At 39.5% G+C, this 22,459-nt stretch overlaps 2 protein-coding genes across 6 annotated transcripts in view; one reads left to right on the forward strand and one right to left on the reverse strand.

Moving 5' to 3' along the window:
* The first annotated feature begins 339 nt into the window (after positions 1–339).
* Positions 340–5,715, forward strand: ckmb (creatine kinase, muscle b). The gene is made up of 9 exons (XM_084351240.1): positions 340–496; positions 1,975–2,087; positions 2,313–2,409; positions 2,879–3,033; positions 3,398–3,530; positions 3,641–3,812; positions 4,320–4,443; positions 4,580–4,769; positions 5,139–5,715. The coding sequence occupies exons 2-9, from the start codon at positions 1,995–1,997 to the stop codon at positions 5,315–5,317; spliced, it is 1,143 nt and encodes a 380-aa protein (XP_084207366.1). The 5' UTR covers positions 340–496; positions 1,975–1,994; the 3' UTR covers positions 5,318–5,715.
* Positions 5,355–22,459, reverse strand: part of mark4b (MAP/microtubule affinity-regulating kinase 4b) — a 55,992-nt gene continuing 38,887 nt past the window's right edge. Inside the window, exons 15-18 of one of the 5 annotated variants that reach the window (XM_084351222.1) lie at positions 18,616–18,894; positions 17,459–17,541; positions 12,377–12,413; positions 5,355–10,211 (exon numbers count right to left, since the gene is read on the reverse strand). In XM_084351222.1, the coding sequence (XP_084207348.1) occupies positions 9,878–10,211; positions 12,377–12,413; positions 17,459–17,541; positions 18,616–18,894 (733 nt within the window). In that variant the 3' untranslated portion in view covers positions 5,355–9,877. Of the gene's footprint in view, positions 10,212–12,376; positions 12,422–17,458; positions 17,542–18,615; positions 18,895–22,459 lie in introns of all 5 variants that reach the window. The other 4 variants (XM_084351225.1, XM_084351224.1, XM_084351223.1 and 1 more) reach the window with 4 other exon arrangements.

The raw sequence follows: 22,459 nt of genomic DNA on the forward strand, positions 1-22,459 counted from the left end.
AGACAGACACATCATCATGACTTTAATAGTTTTTTTCAGTGAAAATTTGATGCAAAGATGATCATTCCCACTAATTGTTAATCGTATCAGAATCGTAATATCCGTCAAAATAATCGCAATATGCTTTTTTTTCCCCATGTCATGCAGCTGTTATCTAATGTATGTGTGTACCAACTGTTCTGTCCTGCAGGCTACTACCAAGCAACTACAAGCAGGTGGAAGGTGAAAGGGTGGGCTGAGCAGCTGCAGCTGTTGCCTTGTCTCTCGTCTCGAGTGTAGTGTGATGTTCGTTCTTTCCTTTTAGAAAACTCACCCGGCCACAGAAGACCCCCTGTGGCCAATCAAATGAGGGGACCCCTCGTCTAGTCAGCCAATAGGGACAGAGGTTTGGGTATAAAAGCTTAAGCCCATCACCTGATAGAGTTGGGCAACCCCTACATTCGGTGCACAGGACCTGATCCCGGGAACTGTTACTTCTTTCTTTTCTCCTAAGCAGGTAAAAGAGCAAAGCGATGCTTTAGTCAGCCTTTTTTGATAAATCCATGGGAAAGATTATGTGGATTTTTCCGTATCAGTATGGACAAAAATCTCTCCCTGACCAAACTATTTTTAACCAAATATCTGTCAGACAGATTCCTCCATTGGTGAACTGGAGCTGTGAAAACTTTTCATTTTCTCAAATTTTTTTTGTCTTGGATTCCTCCAAAGCTTTGCACATATTTCTTCGGATATGGAAACTGCTTAAATCTACTCTGATCGTTCTTCTCTTGGTGCACACTGTAGTGAAACTTTTCTTTTCAGAAGACTTGGCTATGAGTAGCACTAGTCTGCTAAAAAGGATAGTTAGGTATAGGGCAGTTTGGTGTCACTGAAACAGTTGTGACAACAGTTGTGTATCAGCTGTTGCTGACGCTAGCAGGGCAGGCTTCAAGTTTGACTTTGAATAGTTTAGGAGCGCTCAATTTGGTCATGGAATTTGTGGAGTCATCTAAAAGAGGCAGGCAATGCTTTGACCTTTGAGTGTGTCATCAATCAACTACACCTCAAGCAACTGAAGGAGTCGTCTGTCTCACAGAGAGGGAGACCAGCTTGTAAATAGATACAGAGTGATAGCTACGAAGGTTGTAAATCTATTTCTGACCCACATTCTGTAGCTGCAGCTCTGTGGGTTCCAGCTCCGCATTTAGAAATTTGTGTTAAATTATTTCTGTTTAAGTTCGAGATCATTAAGTTGTAAATTTGAGATGTATGTGTTGGTGTGGGGAAATATATATGTTTAACTAAACTATGTCTCAAGGCAAAAAAAGTAAAATACCAAATATTGCAAGAGTACCATTAGCATTTCTGGCGCTGTTTCATTCTTAAAAAATGTTGATCTCTTTAAAAAGTTTGTATACTTCTGGTACCACTGTTATTACTCTGCTACCTACGTATTACAGCATGGCTCGGCAACTAAGTTTGCATTAGTCTGAGGCTGAATGGAGTGAAAGAGAAGATTATTAGTAACCAAAGAAGAAGATCATTCATCATAATGTGCTAGAAACTGTAGCTCTCTGTAGAGATGGGAGGGTGGCGAACCACGCTATTAATAATCTGCAGTGTGAGGGGAAGACAGGTGGTGAGACAGTTGGACAGGCAGTAAAGCAGGGAGACAAACGTGGACAGCACAGCTGACAGAGGGGGAAAGATCAAAGTAAGAAAGGGAGAGAGACAAAATGAGAAGGTGTCTCCACTTCACCAGAAAACTCATAGACAAGACACTTGAAAAACTTGGAGAAATGCCAGAAAAGAAAAATGGTATTCATTCTTACATCACCACAACAAAGAAACATCAAATGATATTTGAAAAATCCATGTAGCTAATAAAAAAGTTTATCAAAAAAGCTCCAACTTATCCTCTCTTTTACTTTGGTATCACCAAATGTAGATTCTGAGAAATAACCCTCCTCTCTTATTGTTCTCGTCTCCTCTCAGACGGAGTAAGAATCGCAGCCATGGCAAAGAACTGCCACAATGACTACAAGATGAAGTTCTCCGTGGACGACGAGTACCCCGATCTCTCCCAGCACAACAACCACATGGCCAAGGTACAAATCCTACTCTGACACGGACACACATGCAAACATTGCTGATATCGCTTTTCTGACACTGCTTTCTAGAAAAGCAGTTAAAAAAAAAAGAAGTATATATTGCATGTATACAAGATTTTCTGAGTGCTAAGTTACTCCACTGTTACGCAGCACAACTTAAAATACGGAGGAAATCATGTGACTGTATCATCACTGACCTGCACTGGGTTTAATTCGCTATAGGTGCTGACCAAGGAGATCTACGCCAAGCTGAGGGGCAAGTCCACCCCCAGCGGCTTCACCCTGGATGACATCACCCAAACTGGTGTTGACAACCCCGGTAAGACGGAGCAAATCATCAGCATAGAGATTAACACTCATCAGTAAAGATAGGGTGTGAGGAGACATACATTAAATGAAGCAAACACAATAATTGCTATAATAAACATGTGAGTTATGATTATATTTGATTTTCTGATTATGAATTGCCTCTAAACCTGGCAATACCAGCATTTTGTCAGTACCTCTAAGTTAATACAGGAGTTTTTAGCAATCTTTTAGGATCAGGGCTAAATGTCTGCTGAGTTTTCTGTTCTACCAAGTTAATAGTTATGTCCAGGAATACCTTGTTACACCTCACCTTACATTCAATACAACAGGAAGATGCCAGACACATCAGTATCCCCAAAAAACATACATAATCATTTTATGTATCAAAAAAATAAATAAACATAATAAAATTATGTTTATTTTATGTTGAACTGGCTAGCAATGTGACCAACCTTGTCATCTTTCCTCTTGTCCTCCAGGCCACCCCTTCATCATGACTGTCGGCTGCGTTGCTGGTGATGAGGAGTCCTATGAGGTCTTCAAGGATCTGCTGGACCCCGTCATCTCCGACCGTCACGGTGGATACAAACCCACCGACAAGCACAAGACCGACCTGAACTTCGAGAACCTGAAGGTGAGGAGTCCAGACAGTCATTGGTAGCATTGTTGTAGATCAGCACATCTCAATGGCAGAAGGAGGTTGTCACCAAGTAGTCTTTAATTTATTAATTGTATAAAATAAATTACTTGCGACTTTTATGGCCACATTGTTTCAAATTTAAGTTTACTAACCAACTATTCTCCCAGAATATTGAGAGATTCTTTATAAACATTTCCTGAGCAACAATCCAAATAATATTAACTGTATATGAAAGCAATCCACTCCTACACTACAATAAGTTCACTCCTTCATGAGTGAAGCAAGTCTATAAATACAAGGATTAAAAACTATACCTATAGTACAAAAATAATGTTTGTTGTGTTTCTTCTTCTCTTAGGGTGGTGATGACCTGGACCCCAACTACGTGCTGTCCAGCCGTGTTCGTACCGGCCGCAGCATCAAGGGATTCACCCTGCCCCCCCACAACAGCCGTGGAGAGCGCAGAGCCATTGAGAAGCTGTCCATTGAGGGTGAGTGTTAAAATAATTACAATAAGGCTAATCTGTCAATCTAACGCTCTAATTTGTGGAAAAACTGACTCATTTCCTCTTTCCATATCTTCTTGGTTCTGTCCTCTCAGCCCTGGCCAACCTGGAGGGTGAGCTCAAGGGAAAGTACTACCCCCTGACAGGCATGACCGATGCCGAGCAGGAGCAGCTGATCGCTGATCACTTCCTGTTCGACAAGCCCGTCTCCCCCCTGCTGACCTGCGCTGGTATGGCCCGTGACTGGCCCGACGGCAGAGGCATCTGGTGAGAGACAGACGCATACAGATGAATTCGAACTTTTCATTCAAAATTAAAAGGCTACATGATGATCAGATATGTGCCATCATCAACTGTAGCAGCAGATTCTGTGCCTTTGTTAACAAAATATACACACTGTAAACAAACAACCCCCTCTGAGCTTAAATCTCCCATCTGCCACTCCCAAGCCAACCTTAAACACCATCTGTCTCTTTCTCTCACAGCCCTAACATGACAATCTGATTCTTTCTGTTTTCAAACATCTGTTAAAGTGTGTCATGTATACCAAAGCACAGTGTGTTCAGCTGATGCATATTCTGTCAATCCACAACTGTGCACCTCAAATGATTCACATTATCAGTGTTAGTGTGTTAACCAGGGTCAGATGTTTACTTTCACATTTCTATGAGGCACATCTCTAAGAAAATTGCAAATTAAATCCTCACAACATTCATTAACCCTTTTGTCTAATATGTGAATGAAGTGAAACTGACCCAGATTTTCTTTCTCCAGGCACAACGACAACAAGACCTTCCTGGTCTGGGTGAACGAGGAGGATCACCTGCGTGTCATCTCCATGCAGAAGGGAGGCAACATGAAGGAGGTCTTCAGACGCTTCTGCACTGGCCTGCAGAAGGTAACGCACTGAAACATACATACAACAACTGCATGATGTTTTTTCTTCATGGGTCTAGTCAGAATTCAGTGACATACATCTAATTATACTCTAATAATCATGCGTTGTTTATTTCACTCTCCTCCTCACCGGTCAGATTGAGGGGATCTTCAAGAAGCACAACCACGGCTTCATGTGGAACGAGCATCTGGGCTACATCCTGACCTGCCCATCCAACCTGGGAACCGGCCTGCGCGGTGGCGTGCACGTCAAGCTGCCCAAGCTCAGCACACATGCCAAGTTCGAGGAGATCCTGACCAGGCTGCGTCTGCAGAAGCGTGGCACAGGTACTAAAAGAAGAAAAAAAGGAGTTGAATGGTCACAGATCTAGTGACTATCAGAGGAACCTCAATAGATTTGATTATAAAATAACACAGCCAGATGAGGTAAAGTTAACAGCAAAATTAAGAAGCAAACAGATATTAGATTAAATATATTTTGTATGATCTGCAACATTTATTTCAGTTAGAAGCATTATTGTCTCCCCTCTCTTACCTAATGGCTCAATTTCACCAAAATATGGTGAAAACATCAAGAAAAAGTACTGGTGGTAGAAATTATTTTTGATTATCTTCAACCAGAAAAAAATCTGTTAATGTTAAATCCTTCTTTATGTGAATATCTTGACGACTCTTCTCTGCTTCTTTTCCCTCCAGGTGGTGTGGACACAGCCTCCGTGGGTGGCGTGTTCGACATCTCCAATGCTGACCGTCTGGGCTCCTCTGAGGTGGAGCAGGTCCAGCTTGTGGTTGACGGTGTCAAGCTGATGGTTGAGATGGAGAAGAAGCTTGAGAAGGGAGAGGCCATCGATGGCATGGTCCCCGCCCAGAAGTAAATTGGACAGACAACCAATGATTGAATGACTGTCTGTGTTTGTTTTTTTTTATATGAAAAAAAAAAATGAACGGGTAGCACTGTTGTAAAGTTATTTTACTGGCTTCGGCCAACTGGCTACTTCCTGTTTGCTTCTTTCCATCAAGAAGACGCTCCAGTTTTCTCCTTCTTTTCTTACTTCTGTAAATCTCACTCATCTTTTCTTTTCCTTCTCTGCTTCGGTTCCTCTTTATAATTTCTTGTCACTCTATTCATCTCTCCCGCATTTACTCTGTAACATCCTGGGATCAATCCATGCATAGTCTGGTCGTGGCTATGTACACACACCGAAAAAAAAAATTTTTTTTTGGTTGTAAATTATAACTGGACAATTAAATTATGCCCCATTTAACAATCAAACCTCCTCTCTCATGTTTTCTTTATGTGGTAATTGTGACTCTTTTGGATCTACTCCAGCAGATTGACTAATAATATCGGTATCTGTCTCTTTGGTTACAAATAATCGTTATCAGCCCTGAAAAAAATATATACAGTTGACCCCTCAACAACTAAACAAAATCCTTAAAATCAGATTTCACTAGACACGTATATCATAGCAACAATTGGACAATAAGACACAGAAACTGGTGAGATGACACGTCAAAGACATCAAAGTCAGATCAGAGGAAAAAAATGGACATAAAATATGGAAGAGGGTGAAAGTCTTTATTTTTGTGTCACACATTATTTCCTAGGAGACATGCAGGATTGCAGGTCGATCGTTTCTGTAATTTCAGCCCATAAGTTAAGTTATGTTGGTAACAGCGACAGCTTCAAACACACATTACAACAGAACTGTAGCCTTAAAGCATGGCCCTAACTGTATCTACAGAACAGGTTCAGAGAGTGAGGCCCAGTTGTTCTCACACACTCACACTCACACACACACAAACAAAAAAACTAGCCCTAAATCACAGCTTCACATTTTCAGACAGTGGTGGATACCTGCTGCGGCTGAAATCTCCCATTTAACAGATAAATTCCTGTAGATCTTACAGCCGTAAAGATCACAAACCTGCCGTAACTTTTCCTTTGACATATCTGTTTTGTTAAATGCTGCATACTTCAGAAGTACAAGTTATAATTGCTTGGCTTTATAGAATTACAATACAAGTACAACAACCTTTTGATTTTGGAGTCGTCAGTGTCGACGTATGAATCTTGGCAGCTTTGTTGTGAAATTAGTCGAGCGTCTTATTTCTCAATAGGTCATTGAAGGTCACATTCTGATTTTACATTCCGTCTCATCACTTCACAGTCGCATGCTTCGAAATTATACCGTGACTTGATGAGACAGGAGTCTAATGGGTTAACAGTCATAAACCTCTAACAGTAATAATGGAATCTGATTGGTCAACAGTCACACACGTCTCAGCAGCGCTGCAGCCTGATTGGTCGACAAAGGGCAACGTCTACAGTTTCTATTTAACCCAACCGCCAGAATAAATGTTGGCAATGTAGCTTTCTGCAAACCATGGATATTTTGAAACTTTACATTTCTTTATGCAACTTTACGTTTTGTTTAGGCTTAATTTTTCAATGTTATGTTGTGACAATGCTGTGCTTATGGTCTGTACAGGTTCAGACACAAAAATCACTTGGTTAGGGTTAGGTAAGATTTCTTTCTGCTCATGTTTTTCCCAAAATATTGTCCAAATATCCCAAAAAATTCCGCTAACACTAATGGAAATCACTCCAAGGCCCATTTGAGATATCCTGATTTGTTTGAAAAATTGAATTTGAAAAATACCCACGTCTCCTTCGTTTCATGCTTCCAAACAAAGTCTTAAACAGCTGTCTCCGGCTTACAAGCCTTCTCGCTTAGCTGTAACGCAACCACCATTCTCTCCACCTCCCGACATGAAAGTTAGCTTCCATAAATGTATTCTAAACATGATATGACACGAATTGTATAAATGTCAATATGGTACGTATGACAGGTTCAAATTTAAACACATCTGTGGTTTGCCAAAAAGTAAAATGCCAACATTTTAGTCAGACGACTGGGCTGTCTGTTATTTTTTTTGCATTCTTGACCTTTTTGATTACTATAACATTAGACAAAAGAAAACTGATAAATCGGACAAAACTTTATGGAGACAGACCATAATTTGAATTTTGTTTTTAGAAATGTGGTATTTAATTTGTACCACGTGACTTTTGGGCATCACTGAAACTAAACAGCACCTCCACCTAGAAACCTGAAGTTCCTCATCACTCCACCAGGTTTCTTTACAGTAGGAAGTGAATGATGCCAAAAAGTGTAAGCAATGTAAAAGAAAGACATTCAGAATGTCAACTATTCTCTTCAGTGGGTTTTAAATGTGTGAGACAAATGTGATTTTTAAGAATTTACAAAAGAAAAATACAGATTAATTAAAAACTCTGCCAGTACAGCACGATGCAAACCTGGCTAAAAAGCAAAAAAAAAAAGGTGCTCAATGAATTTTAAAAACAAATCGGCAATATCAAAAATTAAACAATAAATCAAACAAGGAGCCCTATTAAGTTTTAATCAATGCTTATTCAAGTCTCGATTCTTGGCTTTTTGGCTGTATTGCACTACATGTGAGGAAAGTGATGGCGATGATGTTCTGACAGACTGTGATACTGTTTTGTAAAAGTGCTACCAGAATAACATACTCCACTCTACTCTAAACCGGTATGAGCTACTGTAATCATGTACCTTGAAGGTCGTCCTTTAAAAAACACACTGTCTCACTGGGATTCAAAGCTGAAGCTAAATCTGTGCCTGTTTGAATGTTTAACAGTTTGACAATTTACCAAAACAGCCAACAAGTGGGGGGCTTTCTAGCTTCATGTTGGATCAAGTTTTGTCTCTGTCGGCATTGGTCTTAGAGGAAAGGGAGTGAAATCTTTAATTTTTGTATCATATTGTAAATTGTATTATATCAGATACAAAAAAAGCCTTGTCATGTGACCAGCAGTCAAATGCAACAGCCAATTTGTAAATTTGTTAATATTATATTTTTTGTTCACATTTGTGGCAGAAATCTAATTTTATCAGTTGTCTGGACACTTACTGAAAGCATACGATATGTGCTGAAAAAGACTTAATTTTCATTTTGTTATGGGCAAAAAGGTATTTTAGTTAAATTGTCTTTATTTACTTGAACGTGTAGTTAAATTAGCTCTCAGAATAATGGATTGATTGGATGACAAAACCTGCGTTGCTATTTTGAGCAAACTAAACCTGCTGAGGCAAATCGGGTAAAATTATGTTACGTGGCCCTTTTTTGCCTGCAATCTTCAGATCAGTTTTGTCATTTGGTAGTACTGAATCCTACACTGTGCTCTAAAGGTCCAGTGTGTAAGATTTAGGATAGTGTTTGGTTTACTCATTCTGGGCTACTGTAGAAACATGGAGGTGCACACAGTGGAGAAGGACTTGCTCCCTGTGTAGATATAAAAAATAAAAGGTAACAAAAACAACTATTCTTAGTTTCAGGTGATTATATGCAAACGAAAACGTAATTCTGAAAATTACATTCAATTTCTGCCAATAGATCCTCCTAAATCCTAGACACTGAACCTTTAAACCAACAAAACGTTCTGTATTTTAAAATTTCTTGAAAGAACTGCCTGTTAATAAAAGGTAGCAGGGGAAAGAAAACTGTGGAAATGTTCAGTATTTGTAAGGGTCAGAGCATAAGCTCAAATTATTATCATAGTTTTATATGATTAGGCAGCTTTACATGTCAGCTCACATGCCAGCTGTCAATACACACTATTGAATTCAGTATGTATAGCAGGCAGAGAGGCAACTTTTAACCAGAAACAGTACAAACAAACATAAAGAATCCCAACTGAGCAGTAAAATGGGTCATGACTGGATGGGCAGAAAGGCTGTGATGCTTCAATCAGTCTGTCACATGTATCTGCATTACTGCATGTCTCCCTCTAGAGGCCGGAGGTCAGACTGCGCGCTCACTTCTTTAATATGTGACGTCTGCCTCCGAGAAACTTCTGCCCATTTTAAAAGCATTAAAGAAAGAAAATAAACTTAATACACAAAAAATTAAAACATTTCTTTAAATAGCAGCTCTTTAAAAAGGAATGATGACAAATATGATACAATAGGAATAACAAAGTAAACAACAACAAATTACCATTCTCCATCATTCTCAGCAACACCATCCTCACCATCATCAAACATTATATCATGAAAAAAAAAAATGGTTGACTCCATGGGCTCACATAGTATGGAGGTGGTGGTGTGTTTTAAGCAAGGGTTGTAGGTCACTGACAGCTCCAAGGTCAAGGGTCATCATAAGTCTGCCGATGGCGGTCTATCCGTGTCTGTGCATCCGTTTGTCTGGCTGTGATTGGTGGCATCAGAAGAAGAGGGTCTTTGGCGGAGGCGAGGCATCGCTAGCCGCATCAGATGAGGTGGAGCCCAGGGAGGAAGAAGAGGAGGCCTCATTGTTCCTCCTCCTCCTCCTCCCTCCTCATTCATCAACTTGTCCTGTTTGTCATCAACCTGCCCCGCCTCCTGTCGCCCTCAGAGCTCCAGCTCCTTGGACACTTTGGTGGCGATGTCTCTAAAGGCTAACGGTGCCCCCCACAGGCGCTTGAACCTCACGCCGCTGCTCTGGCCCAGCCCGCTGGGCAGCTGGCAGACCTCGGCCTCGAAGGCCACTCGTGCGCCGGCTGCTCCGTGGGTGCAGGACAGGAGGAAAGGCCCCGCCAGGTGGACCTGGCAGCCGCAGCCCTGAGCCGCCTCACGCAATGCTAGCACCACCTCGGCCGGGTCGCGGGGGCTCCGCACCCTCACATCCCAGCCGCATCGGGGGGTCCGGGGCTCGGCCGCTTTCTGATGCCCAGATAGATGGCGACTGGAAGGAGAAGGAGGGGAGGGGTGATGCAGACAGAGGAATGAGGAGGAAATGTAGAGAGATTTAAAACAAAAAGGACAGGGCATAGTTGGTGAGATGTTCACAGGAGGAGGGTTGGAGGTTTAGCAAAAATAAACACGGGGGGAGAAGAGATGTGAGGGAAGGAGATCAAACATAAATGTAGAAACATGGATGAACAGATTCAAGGATAAATGGTAATGAATATGAGTGTATGATTTGAAGTGAGATGGATGTGTGAAGAGAAAAGTGTAGGCAAGCGAGTGTACGGTTGTATGAAATTGAATGTATGAGAGGTGGGGGGAAGAGGGAGGAGAAGAAAAAAGATTAATATCGTGCATTATTGAAATTAGATTTTTCTACATACACATTTGCTACCTATGTCACAGATAGGTAAATAAGTATTTTATAGGCTAACAACATCTTTTTTTTTATACCACAGAGTGGATATGATACACCAAAGGCTTACGCAAATTAAACTCACCTCAAATAGTTCTTGTGAGGGATCTTGATAAACATTTACCTTGTTCTTTAATGTGAGCTTATAATGAATTGTATATAATTGATAAAATACTATACAGATGAATTCATAAAATAACAATTACTGTCTTTAATGGATTGTTTCTGTAATAGAACTTCTTTTTCATTCTGGTCATCAATTTTCTAGAGTAACACAAAACACCATCTATCACACAAAGATCCTAAAACATCAGGCTGCTGCTCAGGGAATAAACTGTTGTTAGACATAACGGAAATTACTTTCAATTTCTTTCTTTCCTTTAAATCGGGGTTTCTACACACAGGGCTCTTCTACCACAAGGAGCCGTGCTTTGATTCTACAATCACACAACACCACAGTCTTTTGGCTAATGTTAGCCTGCTGGTTTACCTGCTGTTTTTAACCAGAGATTGAGACTGAGACTGGGCTGAAGCAGCTGAGGTTGAGAGGAAGTACACAAGACCAAGTATCATATTGATTAGCTGAGACTGATAACCCTGAAAAAATATAGTATAAATAAGATGAGAGCATGAGGTACAATACCATTGTAATCTAGGTTTCAGTGGTTGTGCAATCCTCAAAAATGCTTCTTCTTGTTAAATAAAATAATTACAAAAATTTTTGATTTGAGTGCTTGGCATGCAAGTTGTATAAATCCGGGTCTGTACTGGACATGTAATTCAGTTCCCATGTTGGCTCAGATGTGAAAGTATGACTTGTGTAGAAGAGAAAGTGCAGACTTCTGATGTTTAGATTAAAAACATCAGGTTTCAGTCACACCTAAGAATGAAAACATTTACAGCTGCAGTGTAAACACAGTGATTCTTTGTATACAATAAATCCTGTGAATGTATTTCACTTACAGCTATCAGTGAGGCAGAGACTTCTAAAATAGATTGACATATTGGGAAATACGCTCATTTGCTTTCTCGTTGAATGATTCCACTTAGCTTAGCTAGTTTTTAGCTAGTTTTCTTTATGCCTGCCTGTGTAGAGAGACAACTAACTCTGCCTACAAGAACCAAAAATACTAACTCGTTGCAATTTTGAGAGTTGTGAGTAGAAACTTAAAAAGCTTTGCAAAACTGCTACAGCAAATTCAAAATCGATGCATGTGGAGACATTTTAATAACGGACTTAGAGCTGTCTTCTTGCGATCGGATCACTCAGGATGGATGTTAATACTAGGTGTAAACAGGGACTAAACCTCTCTAATTAACATGCTATAAATTGTTCTCTGTAAATCTGTAAAAAAAAAGTGCAAATGACAATTTGCAGCCATGTACTTCAGTATTTGTTAACACATGACCCCCATAAAATGGTTAATTGTCGTTTTTACACTAATGTGTTTGTATGGATTAAGCAAGATGCAACAAATATATCTAAGCAGGAAAGCAAATAAGTGCATTTCCCCATATGTTGAACCATTCCTTCAACAATAGTCACGGTTATTCATGTGAAGTGCACAAAATAACTAATTGAGGAGTCTCAGTGAGTAAACTAACGACCTTTAACATCCTTTAAGTACATGGTAAATTATGGCTAACTAATGAAAAGTCGGGTTGCTTGTACTGCTGCTGACCCACGTAACTCAAGATTAGTCAACTATTTTGTTGTCAGTGTTGGAAAAATGGAAATGAGCACTCACCTTGTGACCGGAGATCTGCTGATTCTCTCAGGTTCGTCTGTGACCCTCAAGGAGAAGACAAACGTATCTGTTAGGATCGGCCCATCATGCTTTCACACCAACCCTCCCCCACTTCCTGTTTTTTAATGCACTAATTAGCAGCATGGCTATGTCAGTCAGTACACGCCAAATAATCACAACACAGAACACGAAAACTCGTCTGTCAATCACAGATGGATCATCACTGACCTACACTCACTACACTGGGACACTGAATGGATGTGAGACGACAAAATGTGAAAGTCACCAACAAAACAAATGAGAAGGTTAAACAAATGTAGAGGGAGTGAGAGCCAGGTCTCAACAGGCAAAGATACGGGCAGGCAAAAGAGAACTGCCTCATTTTCAGAAACAACATTTTAATGTTGTCTTTTCCATGCAGTAATTGCATAGTAAATGCAATACATGGAAAAATGTTTTTCAATATGATGCGAATAAAACTGTTGGTGAAACATTGAATATGTGGTATCTATTATATTTATAGGTTATTACAGCACATAGAACACAAGATCCTATAATTATATATGCTGATAATATATACTGACACAAAACAGATTATAAAACCCTGATTTCCGGCTTCCTCTAGTTTCTCGTACTGGATTCTATTACTAGGCTATACAAACTGGTGTTGGTCAGTTGTCTGCCTTTTTCCTGCTATCCTGTTTTTGTTCTACTTTTACTGCAGCACACCAAACTCTCACAGCACATCTTTCATTCATCCATGCACTCCTACTGGTGCCAACATCCCACACTACATTAACCAGTTTAACTGAATGTAAATGTTGGTTATTTTCCATTCCATTGTCCTATTTCTTGAGGCTGATGGTGCCAAGTCTCATCCTCTAATCATTTATTATGTAGCTAAGCAATTTTTATGACTTATAGAGTATTAGTAGAGTATTAGTAGATTGCATTTAATGAGCCACATTAAACAACCAGGTAGGTCATGACTGCTGAAGGGTGCGCTGGAATAAAGTATCTTCTGAAGAACATAATACTCCACCCAACAAGGCTGCCAGGTACGACTGTTTGGGGCTACATACTGCACTCCCTTTCATGGCCACCAGAGGCCACTGTTGCTTTTTCATGTGTGTAGACTAAGGGCTTCTTTCCAACCAACCTGGCAACCTGATCTCTATTCCAGGAACTGGGGGTGGTCTGAAGGAGCTAACAGTGAGATTTCATTGATAAATTTATTTTTACTGAAAATACAACTGACTCTACTCTGGCTCTGAGGGAGGAGCTGATGCGGGGCTTTAGATCTAAATACAACTTTATGATGACTAACTTAAACTACAAGTAAATACAACTGTGCTTCTAAGCTTTTTCAGTGCTTCAATCTCATGAGTCACCTCCCTTAAAGTGCATGGACACAACCCTTCTAATCTTCACAGATAATAACTGAAATAAACCTCAGCAGTTATGAATGATACTGAACTGCCAAATAATTATCCAGCAAATATCTGGAGGGTAATTTCCATAGGATTAAGAACACTAAACCTTATTCTAGCAACTCTGTTTGGATAATCTGAACCTTAAAAACACGAGTCAGTCTTTTGAAATCTTGCATCAGTCCATGCATGTACTGTGTTGCATAGCAGAAATTATGTAGCCGTTTTGTGACATCCTATCTAATTTATGAGCTTGCCTTTCTTCTCTGGATGAAGAAAGAAAGTGAGTAACACTTCGCTCCTCCCTCACAAACTGATGCCAACTGATCCCCCTCAGCAAAATGAGTGGTATCACCTCCTTTATGATGAATAAAAGTGGGAAAAATCCCTGCAAGTGTTTGGTGAATGAGGAGTGTATATAAACTTTGCAGTGTATGTCTCAGATTATGCAATCTGTATAAAGGCTGAGAGAGAGACAGGGAGGGCTGAAATTGAGGGAATCAGAGAAAGAACAAAGTGACAGAAGGAGAGGGTAGAAGAAGAAATTAAACAGACAGAAACAGTGTGAGAGACAGACAGAGAAGCTAGCAGCAGTGTAAGAGGACAATCTGCTTGTATCTTGAGGAAGAGCTGTGTAAGATCCTTGTTTAAGAGCAGGATAAATCCTGGTTACATAACTAATCCTGATTTAAAACGGCAGTGACGCTGGGTCTCAGTCAAGATGACTGGTGCAGAATGAGATTCTTCTTACAAGCATCTGCTCCTGGAGAGGAAGCAGACTGGTGTGTACTCCTAATGCCATGGGTTCAAAACTACAATGATGCAGACAAAATTATATTGACCCATTGCACCTTTTTACCCCGACATGAATCTTTATTAAATCGAAATTTTGAGGTTGAGAATGTAAACGTTTTTTCGTGGTTACATGGTTTCTATGTACTACTATCGCCTTGTCACTGGTATAAACTGAGTCATAGTTCATCTGCCTTACCATTTACAACTGTATCTCTTACACAATCAGTCAAGAAAATATATTTTTCAACCTTTTCTGACATTTTATAGACCAACCAATAAATTGATTTATTAAGAAAATAAGTTACTGATCAAAATCTTTTTTAGTTAAATCCTTAATATATACTGTGCACTAAAGAAAGACATGATTATGTATCATAATTTACCCTTTTGCAGCCTACTCATTGCCTCAACCTACTCCTACTTTAGTTAACAATTTTATAACTTTCTGAAAGTGACACTTGACTGTGGGTATTCCCAGAAGAACTTATTGCAAATGCTAAAGCAAAAACACAACATCTTGTGTTTATACACTGCATTCTAGTCTTAATAATGGCATTAAACACTAGTTTCCATGAGTCTTTGACCGCAGGCTTCCCCCTTGTAAGACTGTTTAACAGTTGTGCAATACATTGACCACAGTACATAACAGTCTTTGTCTTTCTTCTTCTATTCTTAAGGACTGATCAAAAACTACTTTTGAAGGTGTCACTGATTTTTTTGCAAACAAACTGGATGTCTGAAAATGTGTAAAAGTGCTGCCAGTGTCAAAGTTTGCGCAATCACACAATAAGAATTATTTGCCACTAAAAACCATAATGCACACTACGTTACCAGTAGTGAAGTGAAATAACCGCTCTCTCTTAATCACTCCCCTTCTTTCTCATCGTTCACCCACTCTCTCTCTCTCTCTCTCGTATAAAACACCAATAAAGCACCATCCCCCTCTTTCCTGTCTGTCCTGGATCCCACAGTCCTACTGTAGGACTGCTGATTTGTTAACAGCATGGGCAAACATATGGTGTTGATTACATGACTCAGACAAGTACAGCTGAGTTGAAACAAACTCACATACTGTTGCGGACACACAAATACAGACACACACAACTTCACAGGGTTGTTTATTCTAAAAACAAGTAGTGTGACTGGGTGTGTGCGCTTAAATCTAATGCCAACATTCACAACGACTGTCTATTACTATAATAGGTGCAAACTTGAACAATCTAACAACAAGCCAACATCACTTGTTGTTGTTCCAGAAAACCAATATAGTAACTGTTGTGTGTTTTGTTAGAAGCAGGTAGTGGTGCTGTGCCACCTACAGCCTCTACCGAGTGCTACAGGACAAAGCCCAGCCAGCAGAGACACAAGCAGTCCAGACAGACAGACAGACAGACAGACAGACAGACGTTCAGGCAGACAACTGCTGATTAGAGTTTTAGTCACATAAACATACTGTTGTGAGATTGAGCTTTTCTATAGGAAGAAACATCAACAGAGTTGAATTTTAAAGGTCACAGTACCAGAAAATCCAAGTATTCTGGATAAGATTTCTGGTCATAGAATAAGCTGGGTTTAAACTGGACCAGAGCTTAATTTCCAACTTTCCAAGCATTAGCCTAAGTTTCTATAGAGATACTTGGAAGTCTGGGTTTTCTAACCCTAACACACTTTTGTCAGTTACTGTAGAAAGATTTGAACAAATGGGGTGGAGACCTGGGTTAGGATGAGTGAGCAGGAGTCACTAAAGCTAAACGTGAAAGGATGACAATATACTGTATACCATGAACAACTTAAACAAAGTAACAATCCCTTCGACATATATTGTCATATTTTAAGATGAATTGATTGCACTGAGAACCTGGACAGAGGTTCAGCAGGGTTTATCAGCTAAAGTGTGATACTTTATACAATCTTTTATATTAGAGAACACATAACTACTGTATTAACTAATTTCCTACCAGCATGCGTTTTAGTAGCATATTAGCTCTTAATTAGTCACTGTGAAGAACTTACTCTCCACGACCATATTCTACAATTACTAGGGCATAACATTGGAGTTTTAACCTACTAATTACTGCTTATTGATAGTAAGGGAGGAAGTTGTTATACATGAATTATGATCTTAATTGTTTTCCTCTGTACGGGCCTTATAAGGTGGAAGTAACACAAGAATAGTCAATTTTCCTTCATAACACTCCATAAATATGGTATATTCCTATCTTACAAAACAAAACTACAAGTTTTAATGTGTTGAATATGTTCCCTATTCTTATGTGAGGTCTTGCTCGTACATAATTCACTAGTTTAACTGATGGGTTAAAGCAACAAAATGTTATCTCCGGGAGAAATATAGTTGATGTTGAGGCTCATCCCAAAATCGTCGAATACTGATGCTTTGAGTTGCAACTGACCAAAACTACCAACTCAAAGCGTCAGTATTTGACAATACATGTAGATTTTATTTATACCGCCCAATTCTACTGGACCCCTTTTAAATCAAGTAAACATAACTCTTTAATCCTTATTCTCTTCTTAATGCAACACACATTTGAAGAGAAACTATACTTCATGTGTACATTTTCACACAAAAAAAAAGGAAAATTAACATTTCATTATGGTCATATGAGTACAAATGGAGTTTTCGTGGAGTAAGAACCCTGCAGGCTGAATTTAACTCAACTGCTAATATAATTCCTGCCAGTAGAGTAGCTTTGCCTCAGATACATGTTTGTATAACTAAACTCCAACCTGCGACAGACAGTGAATGAGGGGTAGAGGGGATGACAGGGCACTGGCGAGCAGGCAGACAAGTCAGGCAGACAGAAGCAGCCAGAAAACATGGGAAAGGAAGACTTACTAACTGTTTTTGTCCCCTGTGGGAGGGTGCAGCCCGACATGGACTTGTTTGAGCTCTGACGTTTAGAAGGGTCAAGAGTGACCCTAGGAGGAGAGAGGAAGAGATGAAGAGAGGGTGAGAGGAATGGAAAAAGGAAATTTGACAGCAGAGTCAGAGAGACATTGAATGAAAGAGAAAGCAAGTGAAGGGGAAGACAACAGAGACGACAGTAAGAAGCACAGGTAGAGGAGGCAGAGAAGAACAAATTAAACTGTGTACAGTTGTTTAGGAAAAAGAAGAAGGATAGAAGATTGGCAAGTGACTGGCAAGGAAAGCAAAAGTTGTTAAAGAATCAATCAAACAAATAAACAAACAAACAGATAAAGCAACAATAAGCAGCTGAGAAGAACTGACAGTGAAAGACATACAGTATTGTCCACCTGAACAGCAGACCTGGGTCAAATAGGTTATTGTTTGTTTGTACCAGCTTAAAGTAGCTCTTAGGTGGGCTTAACTGTATTATGAAAACAGGTTATGAAAGGAGACTATGCAATTGGATATGGACTGTTTTCTGAAGTTGAGACAACTTCAATACCAAATGTTGTAGCGAGCAGGTGAAAATGGGTGTAAATCTTACGGCTGTTGGCAGGTGTGGGATTGAGAAAACAAAACAAAGACAGACCTCTAGTTTAAACAAGTAAAACAAAGTAGAGATCATTTTTAAACACTATTTGACCCAGGTCTGAGATTAAGCAGGACAAGTTCTGAAGCCTGTAAAGATTCATTATTAGAGGAGGAAAGCTGGTAGGTTAGTACTGGTTAAGGAAGAGACGGTGAGAGGCAGCAAGGTTAGCTAAATGATCTCCGGTTTACAGCAAATGAGTTAGACTGTCAAGATACAAGCCTGAACAGGCAGTCTGCCATCATTTCACCACATCTGGATGGTTAGCAGTAATCGTCAAACACATACAATCCTTGACAATACTTAAATATTCAAATGTAATCTGTTTCTTGATTTCTGTGGGTTATCATTCTTTTTGCCGTGTTTTACTTCTAATCACGCCTCTAAACAAAAGTAAAACTCATCCTCTATCATTTAATGCTTAACCAACTACAGAATCTATATAAATATCTCTAATTTTTTCTTCCCTTCTCCTTCTCCCAGTTTCTCCCCTTACCTGCGAGTCAACTTGGAGGTGATTTTGCTTAGCAGGTTAGTCGTGGCCCGGGTCCTTGCATGGGGCAGTGGGCTCGAATCATGGGACGGCGTTGGTGAAGCTGGAGGAGCATGTGACGGAGGCCTACGGTCTCTAATCTGCCCTCCATGAAAAGTGCTCCTCACTGTGGATCCCCTGGAGAGGCGGGAGGAGGGTGTGGAGGATGAGGAGGAGGCTCCAGAGGCACCGGCAATGCTGTGGGTTGAGGGGGAGGCGGGGGGAAGACGGTGGGATAAGGAACTGGAGGGAGAAGGAAGAGATGAAGAAGGAGGAAAACCAAGAGTTAGGAGCAATCAAGATCATTTTAATTGGTAAGAACTGTGCAGGAATCACATATCCCTTACATTATAGTACTTTCTTTACTTGCATATTTCAAAATTTTAAATGTTTTTCAAAGCATTCAGAGGTATCTTGAATTAAAAAAAAATGCTTGTGGGTAAATTAGCATTTTGTCAAATTACGTTATCATCACCGAAACACAGTACTCACTGTTAAAATCAGTGTTACTCAGGAACAAACAAACTGAGCATTTTCATCTGTGTATTAATAAACATTCTGCATTATGTAAGTATTTAAAGCACCAGGACAGTATAACCAATCAATCCCACATTGACTCAAAATACAGTGCCCACATACAGTACATATACCATTCGATTTCAAAACCATATGCTTAGGCTATATCAAATATTTAATGGATGTGTTGATGGCTGCAGGCGAAAGGCTCTGATCAAATGATGGATGATGCATGTTGAACCTAACATAAAGAATTGGATGGATGTGAATACTGACATGATGGAAAAGGTGATTTTCTCTTTTAACTACAAGTACTTTCATTATTTTTTTCTTATTAATACTCTTCCTCTTTTTTTTGCTTCTTATTTTCCCTTTACCTCCTTCTTTCTTGATATATATAAATATGTTACGTCCCTCTTTATTAGCTATACCTTGAAAATGAAGAGAAACTATGATGAGACTATGGATCAGTCCAACTGAAAATGAGGCTGAGAGACAACATTTTTGGTATAAGAACTGTCTAATCTTTTTTTTTTTTTTTAATTACTGGCTCTGTAAAGCTACCTTTCCCCTAAAATGCTTGTACATCCAAAAAAATACAGTACCCAAGTGCAATGATGTGACTCACTGATATGTTTTTAATAGTTCTTTGGCCCTTTGGCACAGATGAATGAGCAATATTAAGTTTTGGATACACAGACAATTCTTGTTGATAGGATCAATCATAGTTTTTTGTCTTTTTATTGGAATTGCTCGCAATGAGTATGTATTCCCAGCATTATTCTTTTAGGCATATTTATGTTAATTGTGCATGGACAGAAAATCTAATTAAGGTTCAATACCAAAGACAACCTAAATAATGACACAAAAAGCCATTTACAAACTGCATTTGTGATTAATCATGTCTCTTTAATGATATGCCCCTAAATTATGGAAGGCAGAATTAGGTAAAAATTATATTTTATATTTGTTTGCAGATATATAAAAGAATTTTGTTGGTTGTTTTTAAGATGACAATCAGGACTTTAAAAAAGGGCAGAACAGAAATAAAATAGAGTGAGAGGGCGAGCAAGTTGCCCTTTACGTCATGACCAACAATTACTCTCTAATGTCTGAAAATTGACCCAAAATGCTCTCACTCCCCATTCTGCATGCCCCCCCTACCTCTTGTCCAATTCCCTTCTCTTTATCCACTTTGTCACACACACACACACACACACACAGACACATACTGTAGACACACCTCTCCGCCCCTGACTCTCTGCTCTATGGCTGGCTGGTGGCCTGAGGCTGCTTTTCATAACGCTCTAGATAACACCCACACACAGGGCTCAAGTGGGCCACAACCATTAGACGTGTTAAGTTGAAGAGCAGCCGTTGCAGAGCAAAATTGTTTAACGTCATTGTGAACTAGCTGCCCACTGCAGCTAACTGCAGGGGGCACACCGGGGATGAGAGGGGAGCAGTAGAGAGAGAGGTGGAGAGGTTTCAGAAACGAACAGTGAAAAAAAGGGCGAGGAGAGGAGAAAAGGAAGATGAGGAGAGGCTGAACTGAAACGAAGGTGAGGAAGAACATAGAAAGGACAAGAGAAGCTTACAATACTCAACTCTCTTTCACTTCGCTTTTTTTCCTCTCTGCGATGGTTGTAAAAGTGCATGAACCATTTACGCTTTGGACATTTAAATAAGGAAATATCTATCTATCTATCTTATATCTTTCAGTTGAGCTTCATGATGTGTTTTATCTGCATCTACAATATGTCTTAGCATGAAGTCGTTTATCTTATAGAGTCATCATAGATTAGTGTCTAGATTAGTGTAATGTGTGTTTAATGCATGTTTAATAAACAACAAATATGACTAACCAGTCACACATTTACTGTCATAAACATGATCAGTGTTTTGTGTTTCTCACCACTTCAGTAAGCACAATTTGTCACGTACACTTTTATCAACTAAATGTGACTCTGTGTGTGTGTCCATGCACGTGTTTGTCCCATCAACCACTCTGGCATGGCATCACATTGACAAGGCCTCTGGGGCAAGTGGAGGGTGACGCTGGCACAATGCCAGTCCTCACTTCATCCTGTTGCTCTCTACTGCTCACCTCCCCTTTTTCTACCCCTCACCCATCTCTTCCTCAACCTTTTTTCTCTCTTTTCCTCATCCCGTAACCCCTTTCTCCTTTCACCTGTCGCTCTTTGCTTCCATTCCACATCCCTCATCACCACTTGTTAAATCACAAAATGGAGCTGCAGTGGAGAATATTGCGTCATTGTAATGCCTGAATGTAATTGTATCGGGTGTGTCATTAACAGAGATGGAACGTCACTTAAGTTCATTTACTCAAGTCCCATACCTAAGTAGAAATTTGAGGTACTTGTACTTGACTCTTCTCTTTTCATACCACTTTCTTCTTCTACACCACTACATTTACAAATATTGTACTCTTGACTCCTTTTCGCAGTTATATAATTACTCTTCAACTTAAGATTTCTGCACTCAAAACATTTGCATGATGCTTTGTTATAAATGAAACAAGGGCAGCTCAAATGATCAGTCGATTACTCAGTTGATTTGCAGCTTTTTTCTTCAAATTATTTCAATTTAGTTTCGAATGTTGTGAGTAATAATAATCAAATGTTATGTTATAGTATAACAGTCACAGGGGGAAATGTTTCTGCATTGGGTACTTTTACTTTCAATATTTTAATTGCATTTTTATGATTATAATGAATGCAGGACATTGATTTAAAACAAGAATATTTCTACAGTGTGGCATTAGTGCTTTTATTTGTAAAGGATCTGAATACTTCTTCCACAACTGGTCGTCAAATTAAAACAGAGAGATGAAGCCCAAACGGTCTCTTAACCACCAGTTAATCAGAGCTCCACCCAGAGCAACATTTCAGTTTTTCTTTTCTGTTTGGTTTCTAAATAAGGCTCATGGTTGGCAAATATGGGCATGTTTGTGCAATTTACTGATGTCACTTTAGTCCCATAACAACATTTATTATTTTCTTTAATATTATGTTTTTGTGAAGCTTTAAAATGGTTTATTATTATTATTATTATTATTATCATTATTTCTTGTGGTAGAGTTTCAGTAGATTTAAAAACTCTCTACCAGTCTTGGTCTCATTCGATACACACTCTTCCTGACCTGCCCTCAACCCCCTGAACTGTGCAGGAAAATTGTATTGGAGATCAGACGACAGACAGGAACTTCCTGGCTTTGGCAGAATTACAGAGTGATAAAGAGACAGAAGGATGGAAAACAGGTCAGCCAGAA

Source organism: Pagrus pagrus (assembly GCF_965226575.1).
Source record: "Pagrus pagrus genome assembly, chromosome: 4".
NCBI lineage: Eukaryota > Metazoa > Chordata > Actinopteri > Spariformes > Sparidae > Pagrus > Pagrus pagrus.

Coding starts and splice junctions, on each gene's coding strand:
- ckmb (XM_084351240.1), top strand. CDS start 1,995: ATGGCAAAGAACTGCCACAATGACTACAAGATGAAGTTCTCCGTGGAC. Junction 3,531..3,640: donor TGAGAAGCTGTCCATTGAGG/GTGAGTGTTAAA, acceptor CTGTCCTCTCAG/CCCTGGCCAACCTGGAGGGT. Junction 4,444..4,579: donor TCTGCACTGGCCTGCAGAAG/GTAACGCACTGA, acceptor CTCACCGGTCAG/ATTGAGGGGATCTTCAAGAA.